Source organism: Phacochoerus africanus, chromosome 6 (genome assembly GCF_016906955.1).
Source record: "Phacochoerus africanus isolate WHEZ1 chromosome 6, ROS_Pafr_v1, whole genome shotgun sequence".
In the NCBI taxonomy this organism is placed as follows: domain Eukaryota; kingdom Metazoa; phylum Chordata; class Mammalia; order Artiodactyla; family Suidae; genus Phacochoerus; species Phacochoerus africanus.
In genome coordinates, this window is record NC_062549.1 from 89,441,018 (window position 1) to 89,468,847 (window position 27,830).

Genomic DNA, 27,830 nt, shown 5'->3' on the forward strand with positions numbered 1-27,830 from the left:
TTCTGTTTTGTTTTTTGTTTTTTTTTCCTGCACCCACAGCATATGTAAGTTCCTGGGCTAGGGATCCAATCCAAGCTGCAGCTGCAACCTACACCACAGCTGTGGCAATTCCAGATCCTTAACCTGCTGCACTGCAGTAGGAACTCCTTAATTCCAGGAGTCTTTTTCTTTCTTTCTTTTTAGGGCCGCCTCTGCGGCATATGGATGTTCCCAGGCTAGGGGTTGAATCAGAGCTGTAGCTGCCAACAGCCTACTCCATAGCCACAGCCACAGCCACAGCCATGTGGGATTTGAGCCATGTCTGCAACCTACACCACAGCTCACGGCAACACTGGATCCCCAACCCACTAAGCAAGGCCGGGGATCGAACCTGCATCCTCATGGATCCCATTTGGGATCATTAACTGCTGAGCCATGAAGAGAACTCCTTAATTTCTGTATTCTTTTTTTTTTTTTTTTTTTTTTTTTGCTTTTTAAGGCCGCACTCCCAGCATATGGAGGTTCCCAGGCTAGGGGTCAAATTCGAGCTACAGCTGCTGGCCTATGCCACCGCCACAGCCATGGCAATGTGGGATCTTAGCCGCATCTGTGAACTACACCACAGCTCACGGCAACGCAGGATCTTTAACCCACTGAACAAGGCCAGGGATCAAACCTGCAACCTCATGGTTCCCAGTCAGATTCATTTCTACTGTGCCACAGCAGGAACTCCTAATTTCTGTATTCTTGAGTAGATACTGTGACGTGAGAAGAGTGGAGGAGATAAAAGCATTCCTTGCTAGATCTTCAGGCATTTGGCTTCTGGTTTCAATGTATAGAAGATCATTCCTCAGCAATATGAGCTCATTTGAAAGCCATCATTTTATTCATGGTTTGAAATCTTCAGTGTGACAGTGGTGCTCTCTGTTGACCCAGAGTCTTCTACTTCTCCTAAGTTTGATAAAACAATGGGAGGAGAGGGCGAATGGGGGAGGAAGACAAAGCAAGAGAGATAGCTAGCATAGATCATTTGGGGATAGAGAGCAAGGAAGATAGGGTTTGTTTTCAGAGGGAGATCCACCAAGCATGCTCTCAGTTGGAAGGGGAAAGGGAAGGAGAAGAGCATCCTTGCAGGTGCACACCGGGGGCGGCAACAGCAGCAGTTAAAGACAATGTAGGTAGTGAATCAAGGTGAGGACAAGGTCGGGGGAAGGTAGGAAGGAATTTCATTCTCAAATTTCTGTGTTCGGTTCTTGTGCCTTCATGTAGTGATATGCAATTACTCTACCACCCTCCCCTGAGGCCAGCTCAGGCTGACATTCATATCCCTCCCAAGAAAAAAAAGCAGAAATAAAGGTTAAATGGCCCCACATGAGGTTTTTTTTTATTACTGTTATTTTCATAATTATTAAACATGCTAAAATCACACAGAGTGGCTATTTCACTTCTGCTCTGATGGCATGGTGGGGCAGGTGGCCACAGCAGGGGTCACTTGGTTTGTGTGGCCTCTGGGGATGGCTAGACGTGAGGGGTTAGAGGTAGGCAGCTCAGCAAAACCCCAAGAATCCTTCATATCGTACACCTTCACAGGCAGGAACTTGTATCTTTAGAGATCTCCCCCTCCTTCATTTTTCTTTCCTTCCCCAATCTCCCCGAGCTCCCATTTCCCCGCTTGTGGCCCCTTGAACCTCTTTGACTCCTGCCCGTTATGATTCTAGACTAGATGATGAAGGAAACTTTTCCTTGTCTCTACCAGTCCCAGCCTCCCTTCCTTTGGTACTAGTCTACTTGACATGCACTAACATGGAAGCAGCTTGATTTTAAGTCTGCTGAGGGGAGAGGGAGGTTCCAATCCCCACTGTGGCTTAGCTCATTGGAGGGAAGTTGAGGTGCTGGTGAGGAGGACGTGAAGGGGGGAAAGTGCTACCTGAAGTGTGACTGTTGTAACCAGCAGAACAGCATACATGCCCTACCCTTGGGCACCCGACTCTGAAGGCTCTCCCTTCCCTTCCACATCGTCAGGGGTCCCTCTCTCAACCTCGAAGCCTCTTGTTCATCAACTTCATAGGGCAGGCATAGGTACTGATCAAGGAACTGTATCCCCTGGAGAAACAGGTCCACCCTTAGGCTAGTGGCTTCCAATTGAATTCTTCATCTTTCCCGTGTTCCTTTGTGCCTCTATGGCTACAATGGCTTGAGGGGGCCAGAGAAAATAATGTACAAGGGTTGAATTTGCCTCACTGAGAAGCTAGAGGGACAAAGAGACAAAGATACATAGGAGAGTTGTGGAGAAGGAGAGAGAAGGGAGTAGGGTGAAGGGCAAGGCTGAATATTCAGGAGCTGGGATCCTTTTTCCTTTTCTGGAATCGACGGAACTTGCCCTGAATAGCAAGGGCAGCCTTCTCCGTTTCTGGTGCCGTCAGATCAATGTCAATCTCCTCCTCTTCCTCAGCCTTCTTGGCATTGCCAGCTTTCCCTGCAGATAGTTGAGAGATTCATTAATGAGTAAACCTGAATATGCCCCTTTCTCCAGGCCCCAAATACAATGGTTAAAGTCCACTTTCTCCTGGACTTTGTGAGGTCCCCCAATCTTTGCTGGGACCAAGAATGCCTGAACACTCTCCTAGAAGCTTGAGTTCTGATTCAAGGTCCCAAGTTTGAGAATTAGCTATAGTAGTTACCTAGGAGCTTTGCTATTCCTAGACCAAGATGACACATATCTTTTATCAACATTTATTCCTAAGTCCCACAATTCAGAGTCCCACAGCACACTCACTTTCCCCAGCTTTCCCTCAATATCTGATGGAGACAGAGGCTGGGATTATTTAATGAGTTTTTTTCCTACCATTCTGCCTGTTTCTAAGCATTCCAGAGCGAGTTTCTTTTTCTTTTTCTTTTTTTCTTTTTCTTGGATTTTAGGGCTGAACCCACAGCAAATGGAAGTTCCCAGGCCAGGGGTCCAGCTGGAGCTACAGCTGTCGGCCTACACCACAACCACAGCAACTGGGGATCCAAGCCATGTCTGCAACCTACACCACAGCTCATGGCAATGCCAGATCCTTGACCCACTGAGTGAGGCCAGGGATCTAACCCGAAACCTCATGGTTCCTAGTCAGACTCACGTTTCCGCTGAGCCATGATGGGAATTCCCCAGAGCCAGTTTCTAAAATCGAAGAGTAGGGAGTTCCCGTCGTGGCGCAGTGGTTAACGAATCCGACTAGAAACCATGAGGTTGCGGGTTCGATCCCTGCCCTTGCTCAGTGGGTTAACCATCCGGCGTTGCCGTGACCTGTGGTGTAGGTTGCAGACACGGCTCGGATCCAGAGTTGCTCTGGCCCTGGTGTAGGCCAACGGCTTCAGCTCCGATTAGACCCCTAGCCTGGGAACTTCCATATGCTGCGGGGCAGCCCAAGAAATGGCAAAAAGACAAAAAAATAAAAATAAAAAAATAAAATAAAATCAAAGAGTAAATACTGGCAGAGTTACTTCTTAGGAAAAAGTGGAAGAAAGCCTATAGAATAGTAGTCCTAACCTAGCGCTTTGTTTCACTTACCCACATTCCTATTCCTGCTACATTGGACTTTAGAAGCTTCCAGACTTATAGCCCTATTTGACTTCATATCCCTATATTTCCCTGCTCTATAAATTGCCTAGCCCAACCCCACTCACCCTTTTCCTCTGGGACAGATGCCTGGTTGGTTGCTGGGGATGTTTTGGTATTAAGCTGGAAAAGAAAAATCAGAATATTAGATATTCATGGAAGTATTAAAATGCCATCCCCTCAGACCCACCATCATCATTTTGAAAGCCCTCCCATTACCAGGTACCTTCCTTAGTCTTTTGCAGAAATGGGTCTTGAGATCAGAGAAAGGTAGAAAAATCATCAAAATTTATTCAACAAGCATTCATTGGTGCTACGGAAACTGTAGAGGACAAAACAGACAAAAACCTTGCCCTGGAGTTCCCATCGTGGTGCAGGGAAAACGAATCTGACTAGGAACAATGAGGTTGCGGGTTTGATCCCTGGCCTCGTTCAGTGGGTTAAGGATCCTGCGTTGCCGTGAGCTGTGGTGTAGGTCGCAGACGTGGCTTGGATCTGGCGTTGCTGTGGCTCTGGCGTAGGCCAGCAGCAACAGCTCCGATGAGACCCCTAGCCTGGGAACCTCCATATTCCATGGGTGTGGCCCTAAAAAGACAGAAAAGACAAAAAAAAAAATCTTGCCCTCATGGAGTTTATATTCTAGTATATAGACAGACAAATGAATAAACGAAATTATTATGTTAAGTGGTGATAAGTGCTATAGAGAAAAGACAGGGAAGGAAGGTAGTAGATGCTGGGGTGGGAATGGAGAAATACAGTCTTACAAAGAGTGGTCAGGAAAAGCCTCTCTAAAAAGTGGCAGTTGAGCCAAGAGCTGAAGGAGATAAGGGAGTAAGGCTGTGGATGTTAGGCAAGAGCTTTCAAGGGTCCTTGGGTGGAAGTGGGACTTGCCTGTTTGAGGAATAGCAAGAGACCAATATACCGGCAGTGGAGAGAAGGAGGGAGGAGGAACGATGGACAGAGATGAGATCAGAGATAACTGGAGGTGGGGGGCAGATGGTGTAGAACTTCAGGAGTCTTTTTAAGGACTTTGACTTTCACCTTAAGGGAGGTGAGAGACCTTCAGTTTGCACAGACAGGGCATTGGGAAGAAACAGAAAAATCTGTTAAGAGACTTTCGTAGAAAATCAGGCAGGAGATAATGGTTGCTCTGTATCAAGAAGGTAGCAGTGGGCAATCCCGTTGTGGCTCAGCGGAAATGAATCTGACTAGTATCCATGAAGACGTGTGTTCAATCCCTGGCCTTGCTCAGTGGGTTAAGGATCTGGTGTTGCTGTGGCTGTGGTGTAGGCCAGTGGCTATAGCTCCAATTTGACCCCTAGCTTGGGAACCTCCATATGCCATGAGTATGACCGCCTCCCCTAAAAAAAAAGAGAAGGTAGCAGTGGAAGTGGTGAGAAATAGTTCAATTCTGGGTATACAGTTGTCCCTCGGTATCCATGAGGGAATAGTTCCAGGACCCCTGAGGATACTGAAATCCATGGATGCTCAAGTCCTTTATATAAAATGGTGTAGTTATTTGCAACTCCTCCTACATACTTCAAATCATCTCTAGATTACTCATAATATCTAATACAATGTAAAGACTATGTAAATAGTTGTAAATATGATGTAAATGCTGTGGAAATAGTTGCTGGCTTGCAGAAAGTTGAAGTCTTGCTTTCCAGAAATTTTAAAAAATATTTTCAATCCAGAGTTCCTGTCATGGCTCAGCGGTAATGAACCCAACTAGTATCCATGAGGACTTGGGTTCATATCCCTGGCCTCACTCAGTGGGTTAAGGATCTGGCATTGCTGTGAGCTGTGGTGTAGCTTGCAGACATGGCTTGGATCCCGAATTGCTGTGGCTGTAGTGTAGGCTGGCAGCTACAGCTCCAATTCGCCCCCTAGCCTGGGAACTTCCCTATGCTGTGGGTGCGGCCCTAAAAGACAAAAATAAAAAAATAAAATAAGATGGTAGAAATTACAGACTATTTGTGTATTACAGGAGCCAAGAACAGATCATCCATAGTAACTGGAGGGAAAGCAGAGCACACAGACCCAGATACAGGTGGGTCGGAACATTTGCCAGGTCTCTTCTAATTGGCTTTGCTTTTGAAGTAAAATAGGTAACAAAGTTATCATCCAAGACAAGGGAAGAGGTATTGAAGGAAGGAGGGCAGGAGGGTGGGGGCTGGGGGTGCGAAGGGATGAAATACTCATCTAGGAGAGTAAGGGGAGTGAATGGACTAGGATTGCTGGGAAGCATTATGGCCCCTCATAAGGCCAAGATCATGAATTTGAAATAAGATTAATCAATTGATACTTGTGTGCTTTTTTCCCAGCCTCTCTGCTCAGATGGACAGTTAGATTTAATATGAGTGATTTCCCTTCCTCAGAATTTTATCAATAGAACTGCTTCAACTGAACATTCCTCAGTCTCAAAGTACAATTAATCTTGAGGGAGTTCCCATCTTGGCGCAGGGGAAATGAATCTGACTAGGAATCATGTGGTTGTGGATTCGATCCCTGGCCTCGCTCAATGGGTTAAGGATCCGGCGTTGCCGTGAGCTGCAGTTTAGGTCACACACGTGGCTTGGATCCCACGTTGCTGTGGCTCTGGTGTAGGCCAGGAGCTACAGCTCTGATTGGACCCCTAGCCTGGAAACCTCCACTTGCCGAGGGTGCAGCCCTAAAATGACGAAAAATAAAGTATTATCCTTTATTTTACGAGGCAAACTTTTGTTGAATAACTGCCATATATAAGTGTTCTGCTTTAAGAAGCTGATAGAATTCAGTTTATGTTATACAGATTATGCCGTTTCTACCCTATTTTGATAAAAGTTTATCAAGAATTTACTTGTGTTCAGCACTATTCTATGCACCAAAGGGATATAGAAGAAACAAGATTCATTCACTCAGCAAATATTTTAGTGCCCAATATATGTCAAGTATTATTCTGAACACTGGAGATACAGCAGTGAGCAAAATTAAATCTCTAAACTCCTTCAACAATTATGCCAGTTAGTGCCAAATGCCAAGAAGGAAAATAAAACAGAGTAGTCTAGGCAGGACCCTGATGAGTGACATTTGAGTGAAGGTTTGAATGAAACATCAGAGCAAGCCATGTGAATGTCTAGGAGAGGAAAGTTTAAGGCAGATAAAAACATCAAAAGGAATATCCCTGAGGCAGGCTTTGTGCCTGGTATATTCAGGGAAGAGTAAGAAAATCAGCATGGCTGGAGCTGAGTGAGTAAAGGAGAGCATATAAGAAATGAAGTTGGGTAGGTGGCCAGAATATGAGTGTCTCTGGACCAGAGCAAAAACTGGATTTTTTGTTGTTGTTGTTGTTTTCTGAGTTGATGGAAAGGCATTACAAGGTTTGAGGGAGAGGGAAACATGGTCTGACTCTTTTTTTGGGGAGGGGGGTCTTTTTTGTCTTTTAGGGCCGTACCATAGCATATGGAGGTTCTCAGGCTAGGGGTCCAGTGGGAACCAGAGCCATCTGCCTATGCCAGATCCACAACAACGTTGGATCTGAGCTGCGTCTGCAACCTACACTGTAGCTCATGGCAATGCCGGATCCTGAACCCACTGAACCAGGCCAGGGATTGAACATGTGTCCTCATGGATGCTAGTTGGTTCAATAACCGCTGAGCCACGATAGGAGCTCCAAGTCTGACACATTTTTAAAGATTCATTTTGAAGTTGCCGTCGTCGTTGATTTCGGAGTTCTGGTCGTGGCTCAGTGGTCAATGAATCCGACTAGGAACCATGAGGTGCAGGTTCGATTCCTGGCCTTGCTCAGTGGGTTAAAGATCCGGCATTGCCATGAGCTGTGGTGTAGGCTGCAGATTTGGCTCAGATCTGGCATTGCTGTGGTGTAGGCCAGCAGCTGTAGCTCTGATTAGACCCCTAGCCTGGGAACGTCCACATGCCATGGGTGCGACCCTAAAGAGCAAAAAAAGATTCATTTTGACTGCTGGGTGGAGGTAGACGAGAGAGAGGCAAGAGAGAAATGCAGGAAACAATTATGAGGGTCTACAGTGATACAAGCCAGATCATGCTGATTTGGACTAGGGTAGTAATGATGGATGTGATAGGACAATTTTCATGATGGAATATATTGGAGTATTTGGGTTTTGTTTTTTTTGCCGCATCTGTGGCATATGGAAGTTCCGTGGCCAGGGATCGAATCCAAGCCACAGCTGAAGCAATGCCAGATCCTTAACCCACTGCACCAGGCAGGGGATAAAACTTGCACCGCTGCAGAGAAATAGCTGGCTCCCTAACCTGCTACACCACAACAGGAACTCAATTATTGGATTTTTTGGTGGATGTATGAGTAAAGATGGCTCTTTCAAGAAGCTTTGCTTTAAAGAGCCCCAAAGAAACTGGACAGTAGCTGGGGAGGGATGTGGGGTCATGGGAAAGTGTAAAATGGGAATGATTTAGTAGAAAAGGAAAAACTGATGATGCAGGAAGTAGAGTAATATTTGCATATAATTTGCTCATAATAACTAGGGCGATGTCTTAAATAGGCGAAAGAAATGGATCTAGTGCACAAGTGGAGGGATTGGCCTTAGAAATATGGACATCCACACTATAGGAATGAAGGCATAGAATATGGATATAAATGCAAGGAAGTGGCAAGAGTAATGGGAATGTATGAAAGCTCTTTTCTGATCTTTTCTATTTTCTCAGGGGAACAAGAGTCACGGTTGTCAGCTAAGAGTGAAGAAGGGTCAGGAAGTATTAAAGATTTGAGGAGAGAGGTGATTGAGTGAAATAGTCATCTAAGAAAGTCAGAGAGTGAATGACTAGTGAGATGTGGCAGGATTACCAGGCAGCCCTAAGGGCCCACTTGAAGTTAATGGACATAGATTTAAAGTTAAAACCAGTCAAGATATTGTCCTTAACTTCCAGGCTGAGCAGGAGCTAAGACAAGCACCCAAATAATACTTACTGAGTCTTTATTATGTGTCAAACCCTATCCCATTTAATCCTCCGAAATCTCTGAGATATCATTCTACTTTGAGTTGAGGAAACAGGCTTAAAGAGCATAAAGATCTTGCCTAAAGTCAAGCCACATCATTAGAAAACAGTGGGGAGTTCTGGCTGTAGTGCAGCAAGTAAAGGATCCTGTGTTGCCACAGCTGTGGTATAGGTTACAGCTGCAGCTAGGATTGATCCCTGGCCCAGGGGCCAGGGTAGAGGGGCTGGCCAGAAAAAAAAACAAACAGTGGAACTGGGACACAGTCAGACTGACTCCACTCCACACTCTTTTTTTTTTTTTTTCTTTTTAGGGCCACACCTGCAGCATATGGAAGTTGCCGGGCTAGGGGTCAAGTCAGAGGTGCTGGCCTACACCACAGGCACAACAACGCCAGATCCCAGTGGTGTCTGCAAACTACACCACAGTTCACGGCAACACCAGGTCCCTGACCCACTGAGCAAGGTCAGGGACTGAACGTGAAACTTCATGGATGCTAGTCTGGTTCATAACCCGCTGAGTCACAGCGGAAACTCCACACTCTTAACCACCATATTCACAAAATTTAATACTGTCACAAATATGCCATTAACAATTATTGAATCTAGGTGGAAAGGATATGGATAGGCATTGAACAATTCTTTCATTTATCTAATAAATATTTATTAGATAAATTTTTCTAATAAAAAGGTAGGGGAAATAAAAAGAAAATAATGATTTAAAGCAAAACAAAAATTATTAAGATTAAAAAAAAAAACACTGATGGGAGTTCCCACTGTGGTGCAGTGGAAACAAATCCAACTAGTATCCATGAGGATGCAGGTTCGATCCCTGGCTTTGCCTGGTGGGTCAGAGATCCAGCGTTGCTGTGGGCTGTGGTATAGGTTGCAGACTTGGCTCAAATGTGGTGTTGCTGTGGCTATGGTATAGGCCGGCAGCTGTAGCTCTGATTTGACCCCTAGCTAGGGAACTTTCATATGCCACAAGTGCGGGCCTAAATGGCAATAAATAAATAAATAAATTAATTAAAGTAGGTTACAAATTTTAAAATTGTTAGGTAGATGGAAAATCCCATCCTCTTGGATGTTACTGTGAAAATTTGGGGTAAGGGTGGCTTTATGGATCACATATGATTTTCAAAGAATATATTGATCACAGTGATACAGCTTTTTTAAGTCTTGTGATTTGTGTATTTCTAGAATACTGAAAAATATGGGGATAGCAGACAGTTATAAAATAACTAATGTTTTTTAAAGTAGATTATAAATTGATATGGTCCAATTTTGTAAAAGATACAGATTGCTTATCTATTTAAAAATCTGATGACTGGGTCATTTTGCTATACAGCAGAAATTTACACAACATTGCAAATCAACTATACTTTAATAAAAATTTAAAAAAATCCGAAAGAACATGCACAAAAGTGTTCTCTGAACCCTACAGAATTCCTACTAGTCCCCCTCTGACAAAAAAAAAAAAAAATTCCATGAGAGAAGAGTTGTTCCTGAGACTCTTGGGAGAGTGGCCACTCATTACCCTTTTTGCAGCACAGCTGGATCCTTTAGCCCCCTGCAAAGGGCCTGGAGCAGAAGCTGCACTTCCACAGCTACCTGAGCAGCTGAAGTCAGATTCTTAACCCACAGCAGGAACTCCTCCTTACTCTTTTTCTCTTCCCATGATCTTACTATAGCCTTTTTTTTTTTTTTTTGCATATGATCAATATAATGATCCAGTTAGCTAGGTGACACTATCCACCCCGATACACTGCCATCACAAGAGGTTCCACATGACAGGGATGGGGTGTTTAATAATAGAAAAACAGTCAATAGTCTAGACAAGATGGTCATGGGTCAAGAGGCAAGTTCTATAGCCCCATAATCTCTGACTTCAATCCTACTTTCCCTATTGCCAGCAAATCCCTGAATCTGATCCTTACTTTAATCATTAACCCTCTCTCTCCCTCACTAAGCCTTTTTTCTTCCTTAATCCATACATTCCTTTCTATCTCCCCTCACTTTTGGAGGTAAATCTGGACTCCAATTTGAAATATTTCCCCTTGAGTACCTATGTCTTTGTCTACTTTCCTTCTCATATCAGCTTAGAGAATCCTCTAAGCAGGAGTATGTTTCAGGACTGAACCACACAGGCCACCTCTTTCCCTCCACCCTGCCAGCCGTCCCCTTCCTGAGTCTCTCCTGAGATTACTGACCCTGGAATGGAGCCATGGCTCAGCTGCTGTCTGGCCACCTAGGAATTCTCAGCTCCATTTGGCTTAGATTTATGAGAGGTCACTACAGAGACCAGAAAAGGGTGCTGTAAAGGAGAAGAAAGCCCATATTACACACAGTGGCCCCTGAAATCTCTCATACCTTCTGCTAAAAAGTTATATGCTGGGGCTTTGTCCTGCCCCTCCTCCCTCCACCCTCTCCAGTTCTCAAAATAGTCTCTCTGAACACTCTGGATTTCTGGATTTAGTGGTTAGTGATTTGCTGAGGTCACAGGTGGGGGCAGTTAGCTTGCAAATTGTTAGCTCCCATCCTCCACATCCTACTCAGCCTTTTACTGGTCCCTGGTCTCTGCCCCAACCATCCTGTGTGGTTTCCAGAAACTCGACAATTTTATTTATTTATTTTTGGCCACTCCTGAGGCATATGGAAGTTCCTGGGCCAGGGATCGAATCTGAGCTACAGCTGTAACCTATGCCACAGCTGCAGCAGTCAGGTACTTAACCCACCGTACCACAGTGGGAACTCCACGGCAATTTTAAATGAATCACGGTCCTCTGGTGCGTCCATCTGACAACCATCAGATTAACCGTATTTCAGGTAAATCAAGGAGGCACAGAGGTCCACTCTGGGTGAATCAGAAATCACACGTTCTATAAGATTGTCTCTTATAAAAACTCACACCTCGGAGTTCCCGTCGTGGCTCAGTGGTTAATGAATCTGACTAGGAACCATGAGGTTGTGGGTTCGATCCCTGGCCTCACTCAGTGGTTTAAGGATCCATCGTTGCCATGAGCTGTGGTGTAAGTCGCAGATGCGGCTTGGATCCCATGTTGCTGTGGCTCTGGCGTAGGCTTGGCAGCTACAGCTCCAATTAGACCCCTAGCCTGGGAACCTCCATATGCTGCAGGAGTGGCCCTAGAAAAGGCAAAAGACAATAATAATAATAATAATAAAATAAAAACTCAGACCTCGGAGTTCCTGTGTGGTGCAGTGGTTAATGAATCCGACTAGGAACCATGAGGTTTCAGGTTCGATCCCTGGCCTTGCTCAGCGGGTTAAGGATCCGGCATTGCTGTGAACTGTGGTGTAGGTCACAGATGCAGCTTGGATCCCGCGTTGCTGTGGCTCTGGCGTGGGCCGGTGGCTACAGCTCCAATTAGACCCCCAGCCTGAGAACCTCCACATGCCGAGAGTGTGGCCCTAGAAAAAGGCAAAAAAAACCCACCTCACACCTCCAGAGGAATGATGCTCCTCCACAAGAGCTGTGACAGGTGAGCATTTCTCAATCTCTCTCTCTCTCAGCCTCTCATTCTCATGAGGTATGGACTATTAACTTTCAGGTGCCCTTCTACTTTCAATTCTGAACTCTTCTGATCAGGAATAACAAACTGGAGTTCCCTTTGTGGCTCAGTGGATAACAAACCCGACTAGGATCCATGAGGATGCAGGTTTGATCCCTAGGCCTCGCTCAGTGGGTTCAGGATCTGGCGTTGCTATGAGCTGTGGTGTAGATCGGAGATGCGGCTAGGATCCCATGTTGCTGTGGCTGCGGTGTAGGCCAGCAGCTGTAGCTCCAATTAGACCCCTAGCCTGGGAACTTCCATATGCTGCAGGTGTGGCCCTAAAAAGAAAAAAAAGCAAAAAAAGAAAACAAACAACAACAACAACAAAAAAACAGAAATAACAAACTGTTTATCAAATCCTTCCTTTTCCTTATAGGACCCAGCTAGGGGAACTGGAAGAAATCAAGGACTTTAGAATGCCACCCCCACCTTATCTTATCCATAATTACATATATAGGAGTTCCCTTTGCGGCTCAGTGGAAACAAATCTGACTAGTATCCATGAGGACGCAGGTTGGATCCCTGGTTTGGATCAGTGGGTTAGGGATCCAGCGTTGCTGTGGCTGTGGCGTAGGCCAGCAGCTACAGCTCCGATTCGACCTCTAGCCTAGGAACTTCCATATGCCTCGGGTGCAGTCCTAAAAAGCAAAAAAGAAAGAAAGAAAACTAAGGTCAGAGGAGGTTAATTAACTTGCCTCTGTGGGAAAGCTTATGTGTTATTTGAGAACCTGATCCCAGACCATTCCTAGAGACTCAGATTCCTGCTCTACTAGTTGAGCTAATAACTATGCTGATTCTAGCTTTCATCTTGATGTTTGCTCAGTGGGCTCCTGACGCACACCAGGCTGACCCCAGGGGTTAGCCATAGCCTAGGGGTGTTTTCTTCATTTCCAGGGCCAGATGCTATCCTTTCAGATTTTGAGAATTCTATTGTGCAGAATCGTTCCACTAGTTTCCATTTCAAATGACTCCCTTGCTTACATTCAAGCCTGTTATTCCAAGTTTCTAGTGAGTTGGATCTTGGTTCAGTTCAGCCTCACTGATCACACAGGACTAAATGTTTTTCAATTCTCAACACAAACACTAATTAGCAACTGTGAGGCCCATCAACACTTGCCTTTCCCCAGAGGGCCCTGGTTTCTCTGTGCCTACCTTCCTATATTCCTTTTCTCCTCACCTCTGGGCCTATGTGCTCCAATGTTCCATTCTATCATCTTGGCAGTAGCTGCCAGTTCCCCATGAGTATACTTTTGTTTCCTCTGCAATTCAAAGTTGTGGACTCTCCCTTCTGTGGGACTTCAAGACTTCCTCAAGGAGATAAAACTCAAAAAGCCTCCGGCCTCATTCTCTTTCTTCATAGTAACTCCTTGGTAAGAGAGTATTTGATGCTGTAAGGTCAAACTAGGACTGCCACAGTGCTTATTCAAATCAGCAGAAGGGTGGTCCTTAAACTCCTGCCACTGGTCTGAACCTGAATGCAAGCTTCACTCCATCCCCCATCCAATGACCTGAGGCATATCTCCAACCTCCACCAGCGGAGCAAGGCTGCCTTGTTCTCATGGCCTTCTTGAGCAGTTATTAACTTAGAGTGGTCTCCCAAAGTCCCTAGGGTTCCCTCTCTATCTATGGTCCCTTACTGGAACTTCCACAACTACCAGTGTAACTATCCTACTCCATCCCTATCAGTTTGATTCCTGGCCAGGCATGCTGTGGGTGTGGCCAAAAGAAAAGCCCGTTTTCTTTCCTTCTGTTAATCTGTTAGGCTGTTTATTGTTCATTTGCAGGCCTCCATCACTGACAATACAGGGAAATTTTTTCTTCCCAACACTCTGGATTTCAAGGGGGTGTTCTGGGGTGGGCAACTTGCTCCACGTTGTACCCTGAAGATGTCTGTTGGCTGCCCCATCTCTGCCCATGTGTGGGGACCTTGTGCTTGACTCTTCGCTGGAAGGCCTCCAAACCTCATGATGATGCAATCTGAGAAATTTACAGGAACCATGAAATCTCTCTCTCTCTCTTTTTTTTTCTTTTTCTTTTTACGGCCGCACCCATGGCATACGGAAATTCCCAGGCCAGGGCTGTAATTGGAGCTACAGCTGCCGGCCAGAGCCACAACCACAGCAACTCCGGATACTAGTGGTGTCTGTGACCTATACCACAGCTTGGCAGCACCAGATCCTTAACCCACTGAGCAAGACCAGAGACCAAACTCTCATCCTCATGGATCCTAGTTGGGTTCGTTAAAACCCTTGGCAGCCTCTTAAGGGTACATTTATCATACAACTGAGCAATCCTACTCCTAGTGAAATTAAAACTTGATCTACAGTTAAAATTGTAAGTGAATGTTGATAACAGCTTTATAATCACCAAAAATTGGAAACAGCCAAATGTCCCTCAACGGAGGAATGGATAAAAAAAATTATAATACATCCACCAAATGTAATACTGCTCAGCAATTAAAGAAAGAATGAACTACTGATACAGACAACATGGATGAACTTCAAAGCCATTATACTAAGTGAAAGAAGCCAGACCCTAAAGGATACATATATATTATATAATTCCAATTATACAACATTTCTTTCCCCCCCCCCTTGGCCACACCCATGGCATGCAGAAGTTCCCAGGCCAGGGACTGAACCCACGCCACAGCAGTGACCCAATCCATAGCAGTGACACTGCCAGATCCTTAACCACTAGGCCACCAGAGAACTCCTGACATTCCTTGTAAAGGCAAAACCATATTGACAGCAGACAGATCAGTGGCTGCTAAGGTCTGAGGTCACGGAAGAGGTCACTATAAAGGGGAACTAGAGAATTTGAGGATGAAGGAGCTGCTGTATATCTTGTTGTGGTGGTGATTACATGACTGTCAAAATTCACAGAATTATACCCTGATACGGGTACATTTTACTGCATGTAAGTTACACCTTAATTTTTTAAAGGGGGAAAAGGTTAAGGAGAGGTCAAGAAGCCAGCAAAGGCTGAGAAGGAGCAATTAGAAAGGTAGAGTAGAAAAGTGACTGGGGTGGGGGTGTGGGGGTCCAGGGCCTCTCGAGTATCTCTTTTCATAGCTGGACTTCTCAGAACACTTACTATCTCCATTTCCTCACCTCCCACACACATTCCAATCCACTTCAACCCAGCTTCTACTCCTACTCTACTGAAATGACTCCTTAGAACCAATGCTCTCTATGATACTAAATCAAATGCAAAAGTTTCAGCTCCACTTGTCTTGATCTCTTAAAGCATTCAACATTCACTCTTTTTTTTTTTTGCCTTTTCTAGGGCCACTCCCGCGGCATATGGAGGTTCCCAGGCTAGGGGTCGAATACGACCTGTAGTCACTGGCCTACGCCAGAGCCACAGCAAGGCAGGAACTGAGCCCGAGTCTGCAACCTACACCACAGGTCACGGCAACTAGGGATCCTTAACCCACACTGAGCAAGGCCAGGGATTGAACCCACAACCTCGTGGTTCCTAGTCGGATTCGTTAACCACTGCTCCATGACGGGAACTCCCAACATTCAACACTCTTAATCATTTCATTTTTCTTTCCTTTTTTTTTTGCTCTTTTCAGGGCCATGCCGACAGCATGTGGAAGTTCTCAGGCTAAGGGCTGAATTGGAGCTGTGGCTGCAGGCCTATGCAATAGACACAGCGACATCAGATCGGAGCCGCATCTGCAACCTACACCACAGCTCATGGCAACACCGGATCCTTAACCCACTGAGCGAGGCCAGGCATCGAACCTGCCTCCTCATAGATACTAGTCGGGTTCGTTAGTGCTGATTCACAACAGGAACCCTTCTTTCTTCTTTTCTTCTTCTTTTTTTTTTTAAATGACCACACCCATGGCATATGAAATTTCCTGGGCCAGGGATTGAATCCAACCTGAGCAACTGCAGTCAGATTCTTCTTTTTTTTTTTTTTTGTCTTTTCTAGGGCCGCTTCCATGGCATATGGAGGTCTAATCAGAGCTGTAGCCCCAGGACTACACCACAGGCTCAGCAACTCGGGATCGGAGCCACGTCTGCGACCTGCACCGCAGCTCACTGCAACCCGGATCCTTAACCCACTGAGCGAGGCCAGGGATCAAACCCGCAACCTCATGGTTCCTAGTTGGATTCGTTAACCAATGAGCCATGATGGGAACTCCTGCAGTCGGATTCTTAACCCAGGGTTCCACAGCAGGAACTCCTCATTTCATCTTTCTTGACACATATTCTTTCCTTGGCTCCTGGGACATTGCAGTTTTTCCTAGTTTTTCTCCTATCTTTCTGGATACTTCTGCCCAACATTTGAGTATTGAGGGCTAGGCTCTCCTCTGTTCTCTTTTCCTAGATGATCTTACATGTACCTATAACTGAAGTTATCATTTATACCAGTACCGTCTAATAGAAGAGGTGATAGCAAACTACTCCTCACTGCCAAATCTGGACTGCAGCCTGTTTTCCGTAAATAAAGTTTTACTGGAACTTAGCCGTGCCCACTGTTTGCGTATTGTCTGTGGCTGCTTTGGTACCACAACAGCAGAATTAAGTAAATGCAGCAGAGACCACATGGCCCACAAAGACAAAGATATTTGCTACCTGGCCCATTACAGAAAACATTTGCAGACTCCTGCAATGATAGAAATGTTTTATATCTGGGCTGTTCAATATATGGTATCCGTTAGGCACATGAGGCTATTTTAAAATGTGGCTAGTGAAACAGAGGAATAAAACATAAATTTATGTAATAATTAATAATTAATAAACTAAATAGCTACAAGTTGTTCATAGTTACCATACCAAACAGCACAGAAGCTGTGGAGGACTCAAATGTACCACCTTCCCTTGGTATCTGAGGATGATTGGTTTTAGGATCCCCAAGGATACCAAATTTTGCAGCTGCTCAAGTCCCTTATATAAAATGCACAGTACGGTTGGCCCTCCAATACCCATGGGTTCTGCATCCTTGGATTCAGAAATTCAATTCGCTGTTAGTGAAACCTGTGGATGTGGCGGGCAGACTGCATATCTCTATCCCAGACCTCTTCTCTGAGCTTTAAAATATCTCCACTTGGATGTCTTATAGACATTTCAAGTTCTTTGCGTCTCAAATTAAATTCCTAATCCTACTTACCCAACCTAGTCCTCTGCAAGTATTCCCCGTTTCATCCAGCTGTACAAGCCAGAAACCTAGAAATTGTTCTTGACATCTTTCTTCACATGGTATATCCAATTCAATATTAGGTCCTGTTAACTTTAACCCCCAAATATCTCTTAATCCATTCACTTTTCTCCACTGCTAACACTAATACAGTTTTTTCTTTTTCTTTTTTTTCTTTTTATCTTTTTGCCTTTTCTAGGGCTGCTTCCCATGGCATATGGAGGTTCCCAGGCTAGGGGTCGAATCGGAGCTGTAGCCACCGGCCTACGCCAGAGCCACAGCAATGCGGGATCGGAGCCGCGTCTGCGACCTACACCACAGCTCACGGCAACGCCGGATCCTTAACCCACTGAGCAAGGGCAGGGACCGAACCCGCAACCTCATGGTTCCTAGTCGGATTCGTTAACCACTGCGCCATGACGGGAACTCCTTTTTTTTTGTCTTTTAAGGCCACATCTGCAGCACTTGGAGGTCCCAACCTCATAGATACTATTCGGGTACGTTAACCATTGAGCCATGATGGGAACTCCCTCACCTATATTTCTGAAATATAATTTATTTTCAGATAGCTGAGGGCCTCCACGCTGTAGCTGGTTCTGAGATTTTGAAACCAGGTCACTGCTTTTCCTCACTTAAGCATATGTGCCTAAAAGAGAGCTGAGGATGAAGGGGATGAACTTATCTAAAAGTATATTTCATATTACCTATTTTATAGATTTTGTGTAACTGTCTTATCTCCCCTTCCCCACCCTCACCACCCCACCAGAGTCCATTTCCTTGAAAGCACAGTCCACACTTCCCATTTATTTATGTATCACTTGTAGTAATTGCAACCTATGTATTACACATAGTAGGTACTCAATAGATATTTGTTTATGTGAATTATATTTTTCACAGAGTTCCTGTTGTGGCTTGGCAGTAATGATACCAACTAGCATCCATGAGGATACAGGCTCGATCCCTGGCCTTGCTCAGTGGGTTATGGATCTCATGTTGCTATGAGCTATGGTGTAGGTCACCAACACAGCTCAGATCCCACATTGCTGTGGCTGTCACGTAGGCCAGCAGCTGTAGCTCCAATCTGACCTCCAGCCTGGGAACCTCCTCCATGTGCCGAGGGTGCGGCCCCAAAAAGAAAGAAAAAAAATTTTTTTTTCTCAAGCCTCAAATTCTTGGGGGAAGCAACATGTCACATTAGGTAGAGTTAGACAGATCTAGGTTCATATCCTGGATCTACACTGACTATTCCAGCTCTGCCATTTCTATCTGTGTGACATTAGGAAAATCATTTAGCTTTGCTATGCTCAGACCTCTCATCCACAGAAGACAAATAATATCTACTTGCATTGCTGCGAGCTGTGGTATAGGTTGCAGACGAAGCTCTGATCCCTCATTGCTGTGGCTGTGGCGTAGGCCAGGGGCTACAGCTCTGATTAGACCCCTAGCCTGGGAACCTCCATATGCTGCAGGTGTGGCCCTAAAAAAAGACAAAAAATAAAAAGTAAAGTAAAGTATATTATATACATACATATATATAAGGAGTAGTTACTGGGCTGTTGCATGGTTAAAGTCCTAGAAGCAAAGAGTTGAGTTGCCACAGATTACATCTTCACTAAGTAGGACTGAAGGAGGAAGGGAATACCTGGGATTACTCCAAGGGCCCTTGAGGTTTATTCTGCTATCCAAAGAGTAACTGATCTCTTTTTACTTGAAACAACCCTGGAAATCACAATCTCCCTGTATTCCCAATGTGTATCCCCCAAAATGCTGACAATGGCTCTAAATCTCTGGTAAAGGGCCCAGCAATAGTCTGCTTGGATAGAAACTGTATTGTGGGAGTTCCTATTGTGGCTCAGAGGAAATTAATCTCACTAGTATCCACGAGGACACAGGTTCAATCCCTGGACTCACTCAGTGGGTTAAGGATCCAGCGTTGCCGTGAGCTGTGGTGTGAAAGAAGGAAAGAAAGAAGGAGAGAAAGAGAGAAAGAGAGAAAGAGAGAAAGAGAGAAAGAGAGAAAGAGAGAAAGAAAGAAAGAAAGAAAGAAAGAAAGAAAGAAAGAAAGAAAGAAAGAAAGAAAGAAGAAAGAAAGAAAGAGAGAGAGAAAGAGAGAGAGAAAGAAAGAAAATTGTATTCCCTACAGCAGCTGTACTCTTAGAGCCTCCAGGGGTGGACAAGAGAGGACCACCAATACAACAACTCCATTGATGCTCATGTTTCATTTCAAAAACCCTTAGACACAAACACCTTTTTTTTTTTTTTGAGTTGTAGGCCACAAGGAGAAGATGGTTAGTGTTCAGAAGCGAATAAACCATATCTCCTCAATCAAATTCTTTCATCCACTTTTGTACCATAGAGATGATTATGTAAATCTATTCCTTGCCTCAGAAGGATAGTTTGTCACTACTGTCTTGGCAAAGCACCTGAGAATAGTCAAAGTGGTAGCAACTTAGATGCTGTTTCCCTGTTGCTGCTATTGGGGACTAGGTAACCTACAACTCTAGGCCCTACTTGCCCTGCCCCCTTCTCAGGCTTTGATTCTTCCTTTCTTTGTCTCTTTCATCTTTAATGGTGTTGCCACAGCAACCATTGTCAGAAGAAGAGGCAAGATAGTGTCACCCCCTCTGCTCCAAGCAGCAAGTTAGAACTAACCATGGGAAAGATAAACTAGCCAGATTTCCCCATACTCTTCATCCCACCGGGCTCTTTAGAGAGGTATCACAGGTTGTTAACAGCAGCAACAGACAGCAACTAAGGAGCACTTCACCATACACCCTCCAGTATTCCTTTTTTATTATTTTTTTAAATGTTTTATATCTGATTAAAACTATTTTGTCATGGATTACATATACTCTGACTTCGTGTGATATAGTTTGGATGCTGGGCAGATGAAAACACATTATATACACATCATAGAACTGTTAGAATTATTTAGTTCAGGAGTTCCCGTCGTGGCTCAGTGGTTAACGAATCCAACTAGGAACCATGAGGTTGCGGGTTCGGTCCCTGCCCTTGCTCAGTGGGTTGGGGATCCAGCATTGCCGTGAGCTGTGGTGTAGGTTGCAGACGCGGCTCAGATCCTGCGTTGCTGTGGCTCTGGCAAAGGCCATCGGCTACAGCTCCAATTCGACCCCTAGCCTGGGAACCTCCATATGCCGCGGGAGCAGCCCAAGAAATGGCTAAAAGACAATAAATAAATAAATAAATAAAGGATCCAGTGTTGCTGTGAGCTGTGGTCGCAGATGTGGCTTGGATCCCGCAATGCTGTGGCGTAGGCCAGTGGCTATAGCTTGGATTAGACCCCTAGCCTATGGGAACCTCCATATGCTGTGGGTGCAGCCCTAGAAAAGATTTAAAAAAAAAAAATTACTTTGTTCAGATGAATAGACACAAGGACTCAGAATCCTATTCTACAGTCCAGGGCAGGGAAATCGAAAAAGGGCCGGAATCCTAAAAATCCTAAATCTGAGTCCCAAAGCCCCCTTTCTTGCCTTTGTATTGACATAAAGCCTATTCTCCTAGGCTTTGTAAGCTTCCTGCTTGCTTTAGAGGTGCAGAAAGTGAAGGGCGACAGGAATTAGTGCGTCAGCTTTCAAGGAGTGACAGAGAGGCTTCAGCCCCCGCGCCCCCCTGCCCGGGACCCTTCTATCCCTGTTAATATATTCTCCCCCTGCTGTTAAATGAAATCCACTGCTAAAGATCCTTAGAGAGGCCTTTGGGATCCCCTGGTGACCCTGAAAGACCCTGGACTGCTGTTTTTGGAGCACTGTTGGAACCATTTCAATTCTTTCAGTGCAGCAACCAGCTGCAGTCCTCAAAACAGCTTCAGAAAGACTTGCTCAAGGTCATCCTCAAGATAACAAAAAAAGAACTAGGAATCCTCACTCAAGGTTCTGCATACACATGTTCTTCTCCTAATGTATGGAATACAACCCAAATATCTTAGAGCTTAGGTGCCTCCTAAGACAGGAATAGACCCTAAGCAGTTTGAGTTCCCAAGCCCCCTGGTCTGTCCTTTCCCCCTCAGTCACCCCACCCCTGTTTCCTGGAATAGCAGTACCCCCCACTGAAGTCAGCAGCAGAATTCCTTAGTTATGCCAGCTCATGGTATGCAATGAGTCAACAGCCCCGGCCAGTTCCCCCCAACAAGGGCTGCCACAGTTTAATTCGTGGTTATTTGCGGTGCTCTGCACACAGCTTGGAACTGCCTTCACCCCATACTGAGGGTAGCAAGTGGGGGAGAGAGAGTGGTGCCAAAGTATCATTTATTACTATAATCTTCGATGTGCATCCCACCCATGGTGTTAATGTCCCAAAATAAACGTATTAATCCCACCACAGCCTACAAAGCAAACACTCAGCTGGAGGGCTTTGTGTGGGAGGGAGGCAGCACCAAGGACAAAAGAACGGTAAAATAGCACCTCTTTTCCCTGGATAGGGGGTTGGGAAACCTAGGTGAGCCTGCCTCCTGGAGTCAGCCTGGAGTTAGGCAATAATCAGGCTTCAGGGAGGAGAATGTGACAAAAGTGTAGGCACCTGCAGGGATGTAGATTTCTTAGAAAAGGTGGTTTTGGATCTGCTTCTGACTTGGCTTACTCTTGCAAGTAAAATAGTTCTGGGCAAGTCAAGCCATCTCGAGGAGCAGTTCTGGAATATGGATTTAGAAAATCATGCATTTAGTACTCATCACTTACTTTGCCAGCCCAATACATTTTTCTTTCCCTTTTCTAGATTTCTCCCCCCAAAGACTTTGTACTCTCTTTGCAAGTCAAGTGACCAAATGAAAGAGAACTAAAGGTTCAATGTCTCTTTGATCATTAGTTATAATATACCAATTTTACTTAGATACCCACTTTTCTGCACCAGGTCCTCTAAGTCAAATACTTTAGAATTAAGAGAATTGCTCATTCCTTTCTTTCCAAAAAGAAAACCTCTCCTGGTCCTTGAGGCTCTACAGTTAAGGAAGTCAGTGATTGACACCAGAAACTAAGAACCATGAAAAGAGGACCTCCAGCCTTCCCCCTTCCTTTACTCCTGTTAACTTACCTACACCACTTCAGCACATTCATTGCACCAGTTTTTAAGGTGACTGGGCATCTTGCATAAGGAAGAATAATGCTAACCCTGCTTAGTATTCTACCAAAATATACCCTGTTGAAAAATATCATCCTATGTTGGTCTATCTTCTTGCTCAGGATTTATTAAATCACACTTCTTAGATTTCCTACGGACAGTATTTGTAATACATGCCTTCAAAGTTGCATGCAAATTAAATCATTCTCTCACTGGAGTTGGATGTTAAAATAGTTTTAGGGTAAGTTCTTCAGGGATAAGAAAGCAGCAGCTCTGTGTCCTATTTTTGGTTCTAACGCAGTGTAAACTTAGATAAGGTTTAGGTATCAGTTTCCTCATCTATACAATGAGAAGACTGGAGCAAATGATCTTTAGGGCTCTTTAAGAAATCCAAAATTATATCATAAAATGTTTTGATGTATTTGTATTTCTTTCTTTTTTTTCTTTCTTTCTTTCATTCTTTTTTTTTTTTTTTTTTTTTTTTGGTCTTTGTAGGGCCACACCTGTGGCATATGGAGGTTCCCAGGCTAGGGATCTAATCAGAGCTGTAGCCACCGGCCTATGCCACAGCAACGTGGGATCCAAGACATGTCTGCGACCTACACCACAGCTCATGGCAATGTCAGATCCTTAACCTACTGAGTGAGGCCAGGAATCGAACTTGCATCCTCATGGATCCTAGTCAGGTTCGTTAACCTCTGAGCCATGATGGGAACTCCTCTTTCTTTCTTTCTTTCTTTTTTTTTTTTTTTTTTTTGCTTTTTAGAGCCACACCTGTGGCATGTGGAAATTCCTAAGCTAGAGGTAGACTGGGAGCTGCAGCTGTCGGCCTACACCACAGCTACAGCAACGCGGGACCTGACTGTAACACATCAGCAACCTACACCAAAGCTCACAGCAATGCCGGATCCTTAACCCACGGAGCGAGGCCAGGGATTGAACCCGCATCTTCATGGATACTAGTTGGGTTCATAACTGCTGAGCCACAACAGGAACTCCTATACCTACCTGTATTTCTATCTAGAACGATTTTTACAAAACCAAGTTAATTTTTTCTGTGATAACACAAAATCATGAAAGACTATTTGGAACTATAGAAAAACAGAATGAAAAGAGGGGGAGGTAATCAGAGAACCACTACCTTGAAAGGCTATTATTGACCTGCTCTTTCTTCCTCCCCTCCCTTAATAACCCAATCTCCATCACTTTCATCATTTAAGACCCTCCATGGACAGACATAGAAGACACATCAGCTTTGTATGTTTGAACTTATGGGAGACTTATGAATCTGTAGATACTTGACATTCTAAGACTTAACTGATCACAGCTGCAGCTTAGAAAAAAGAGTCATCTATATTCCTGGGTCATCCACTTTTACCAGCCAGAGTCTCCCACTCAAGCAGCTAAAGCCAACAACCTGGATGGGTGACTAAGAAAGGGTTGAGCAAGTTCTAGAACTAAGTTCTGATTTCCCTTACTTCAGAAGACAGATATTTCTAGAGGTGGAAGGCTTTCCAATACCAAGTACCTAGCCCTTCTATTTTATACGTCCAATATAACCATCATAGTAACAAAATACCATTGAGAGAGAGAAACTTGGATTTCCTGCAAAGACCTATCAGGTTCCCTAAAAACCGGATTCACAGAAGAAAACAGAGTGATGTCACCCTGACCAAACTTCCGTTGTGGAGAAGGGTGTAGATTTGACAGATATGCACAGGAAAGAGAATGGGATCCCCAGAGTGTGATATCCCACTCCTATTACCTAAGAGGACAGCAGGCAGAGTAATATAGGAGGGAGTACTGGTTCTAAACTCTCCCATAGTGAGGTTTCTTTCTTTCTTTTTTTTTTTTTTTTTATCTTTTTGCTATTTCTTTGGGCTGCTCCCTCAGCATATGGAGGTTCCCAGGCTAGGGGTCGAATCGGAGCTGTAGCCACCGGCCTACGCCAGAGCCACAGCAACGAGGGATCCGAGCCGCGTCTGCGACCTACACCACAGCTCATGGCAACACCGGATCGTTAACCCACTGAGCAAGGGCAGGGACCGAACCCGCAACCTCATAGTTCCTAGTCGGATTCGTTAACCACTGCTCCACGACGGGAACTCCCATAGTGAGGTTTCTAATTGCTCTGTCCTTTGCTCCATCACCCATCTGCTTGGGGACAGACACCATGGGACTAGCTACCAGTTGTCCATAACCCCCATTTCAACAAATGGCTGCTGGACCAGGAGATCCCTCCAGCTGGGCTTCTTACAATTGAGAAGTACAACAGGATCACAGAACTGTGCTTTAAGCAGCCAGCTACAACATATGACAAGGGATTATAGCAAAGAGCCCTCAGGGACAGAAAGCATCTCTCATTCCCATCCTTCACTGAAACTAACAAAAAGTTATTAAACTATAAGAGATAGACTGTGATTCACAGCAATCAAGTCCTGCCTGCAGCTGTGAATGCAGACAAGCTGGAGATGAGTCCCTGCAGCTCCTCTGCGCATGAACACACACACACACACACTCACCAGGAAATGCTCTGCTGCAGTACCGAGTGACAGCAAAGAGTCAGGAAGGTAAAGCACAACCAGAGACCCTCCCCAGCAACCCCACCAGGACCCTACATTTTCAGTTGCTGTAGGTCTGGATTCTCCTCCCCAATTATTGTTCTTCATTTGAAATGGGAATCTCTTAAGGAGATCCCAAATCCCCTCATTTCACACAGTTTCTCTGAAGCAAGAAAAGAAGCAGGTGGAGGAGGTGAAGCTTACATAAGATTCAGGGTGCACAGAGCTTTCTTGGGCTAGAACTCCAGCCTGAAAGAGGAGACCCCCCGGGGCTGAGCCGAGGGGAGTAAAGCAGTTTGGAATCTCCCTAGAGCTCCAGAGCTCTGAACAATACTTCCGCTTTTCATCACACCTTTTACAAGAGGAAGAAAACAGGCTGGGTCTTGGCCTCTAGGGAAGCAGAGACCCTTTGGGGATCTGGTTCAGAGAAGCTAGCCTCTGTATAAGCCCAGGTGGCTGCTTCTAGATTTTATAAATACTCATTGTGAAGCCATGCTCAGCTCCCTATTAGGAGGCAGCTTCGAGGGCTAAATTGCTAGTTAGAACCAGTTCACTCTGACAGGCTGGGAGGCTGGGCAGCCCTGCAGACACTGACAGTTGGTCCCATCCAAGGATCCTATTCTTGTCATTCTATTGAGCTCCTGATCGAGACTAGCCAAGTACAGGGCTCAGTCAGGATGACTTTCCCCTCAAACACCAAACTGTTTTCCTTGACACTGCTTTGTGACAGCTTTGTCACTTCAACAAATACCATCCTAAATCCCAGCCCCTGTAGTATATCCTACAGACAGGCTGTGCACTTCCCCCCAAAAGCACAGGCTAACCCCACATCTTCAAGTTGGTATAGCCTTCAGATCACAAACTCCCAGGGGATGGCTTGAATTGCAACTTGCAGATTTAGAAACACTAGAGGGGGCGTTGAACTCAGTGAAGAGGGCAGAGAAAACCTCTCTTCTTATATTAGGGCTGAAAGAAGCAAGAGGAAAGAAGATTGAATCTCCCTGCCCCCACCCCCCTTTTCTTTCTGACAAGCTGCCATGGTCACAGTCACAACTATCTAAGGGACAGGAAACCACTTAAGTTCATCCACAGCTCCTAGACTAGCTGAATTTTCCAGGATAAATTTAGTGGACCTGACAACCAAAATGTAGTAGCTGGCACTAATTGGCTCCCAGGACAACTTTTAGTAGGAGACAACAGTGCTCCTACTAAAGATGAAGATCTAAACTGAGACCTTGGCTCCAGGGGTCCTATCCCTTCACTAACCTTGTATCCTTAAGATTTTTTTTTTTTTTTAAGGCCGCACCCATGGCATATGGGAAGTTCCCAGGCTAGGAGTCAAATTCGAGCTGTGCTGCCTGCCTACACCACAGCCACAGCAATGCCAGATCAAAGCCATGTCTGTGACCTACACCAGAGCAACACCAGATCCTTAACCCACTGAGGGGGGCCAGAGATTGAACCCACAACCTCATAGACACTAGTCGGATTCATTACCACTGAGCCACATTGGGAACCCCTATCCTTGAGAATTTTCGTGCTGGTTTTCTGAAATAAATAATAATAATACTAAAAAAAAAAAAAAAAAGGACAGTAGCTAACATAGATTGAGTGCCTACTCTCTGCTAGGTACTGTTCTAAGTAATCTCCATATATTATCTCACTTAATCATTAGAACAACCAATATAACCCTCATTTTGCAGATAAAACACTGAAGCAGAAAAAGGTTTAGTAAACTTGCCTAAGGTCACAAAGCTAGTAAGTAGCAGAGCTGGGATCTGGCGTTTAGCTGAGAAGTTGGATTTAACACAAGATCCTGGGTACTAGGAAAGGGACTGCAGAAAGCAAGCTTGTGATACTACTGCCCATACTGACTTTACTCAGAAAGGAAGATCCTTGTCCCCAGATGCCTACAAATGCAGTCAAACAATGGGAGAGGTCTTTTCCAGTCTCTGATCTGACTCCCACTGATGGACAGTGTTCTTTGACTAGAGGAAGTCACCGTTAATGGACTGGGTCTAGCTGGGATGACCAGGGAGCCTGTGGAAACTAGGGATGTAACAAGCACTCCAGAGGGAGGTCTACTCTTGAAGGGGACATCTCCTCAGGAACCAGACAAGCCCCCACTACAGCGTTTCTGAATATCAGAAACGGTCCCTCCAACTGTTGGTTCTTGATTGAATGAGTGGAGGGCAGGATGCCACCTTCCTAAAAGGGGCAAAGTGGTCCAGGGGGTGAAGGCTGGAGTTCTCCCTGAATGCTACACAAAAAATGTAAGAGCAATACAGCCCTAAGAGAGGGAGGACAGAAGAGAACGTTTTTCTCAGAAATCAGAGCAGTGAGGGAAGCCCGAGTAACCTCGGGGCAGTCAGTGTAAGACAGATGCGGAGTGCAGTATCCTGAGGATAAGGCACGACCTGAGACCTCAGTGCTCCCACTCTACACCTGATTCCAGTTTCTCAAGATCACCGCCCACAGTCGGGGGACTTAAAGCCTCCCTCTTCCAATTGTCCCCCAGGGCCCTGAGGTGGGAGCTTTCCCAGAGGGGCAGTGGGGCGCCCCTGGAGGGTTCTCCGCGACTCTGGGCTGCCGTGCCCTCCCTCGCCGCCCCGGGACCCGGAGCCGTGATCTCCCCGCGCCGCAACTCTGGCCCTGGCCCGCAGCGGCCGGACCGGGCAGCGCCTCTCACCTCGCTCATCTTGGCGGCCGGACGCGGCGCGCAGGGCGCGGCACGTGCAGGGGAGACGAAGGGCCCTAGGGCTGCACGGGCGACGGCCGCCAGTTGCCGGGCTCTGAAGCAGGAGCCCCTCTGAGGAGGGAGGAAAGTTAGTGCGGAGAGCGGCTGCTAGTGTTCCCGCACCCCGGATCCTAGCGCTCCGCTCCCGGCTAGGAATCCCCTTCCGACCCTGTCCTGTCAAA

At 45.5% G+C, this 27,830-nt stretch overlaps 1 protein-coding gene across 1 annotated transcript; it reads right to left on the reverse strand.

Moving 5' to 3' along the window:
• Window positions 1-843: 843 nt before the first annotated feature.
• On the reverse strand, window positions 844-27,830 carry PCP4L1 (Purkinje cell protein 4 like 1). Its single transcript, XM_047784080.1, has 3 exons — window positions 27,601-27,830; window positions 3,649-3,703; window positions 844-2,455 (listed from the first exon to the last, which is right to left on the reverse strand). Exons 1-3 carry the CDS (start codon window positions 27,607-27,609, stop codon window positions 2,313-2,315), a joined length of 207 nt encoding a protein of 68 aa, XP_047640036.1. The 5' UTR covers window positions 27,610-27,830; the 3' UTR covers window positions 844-2,312.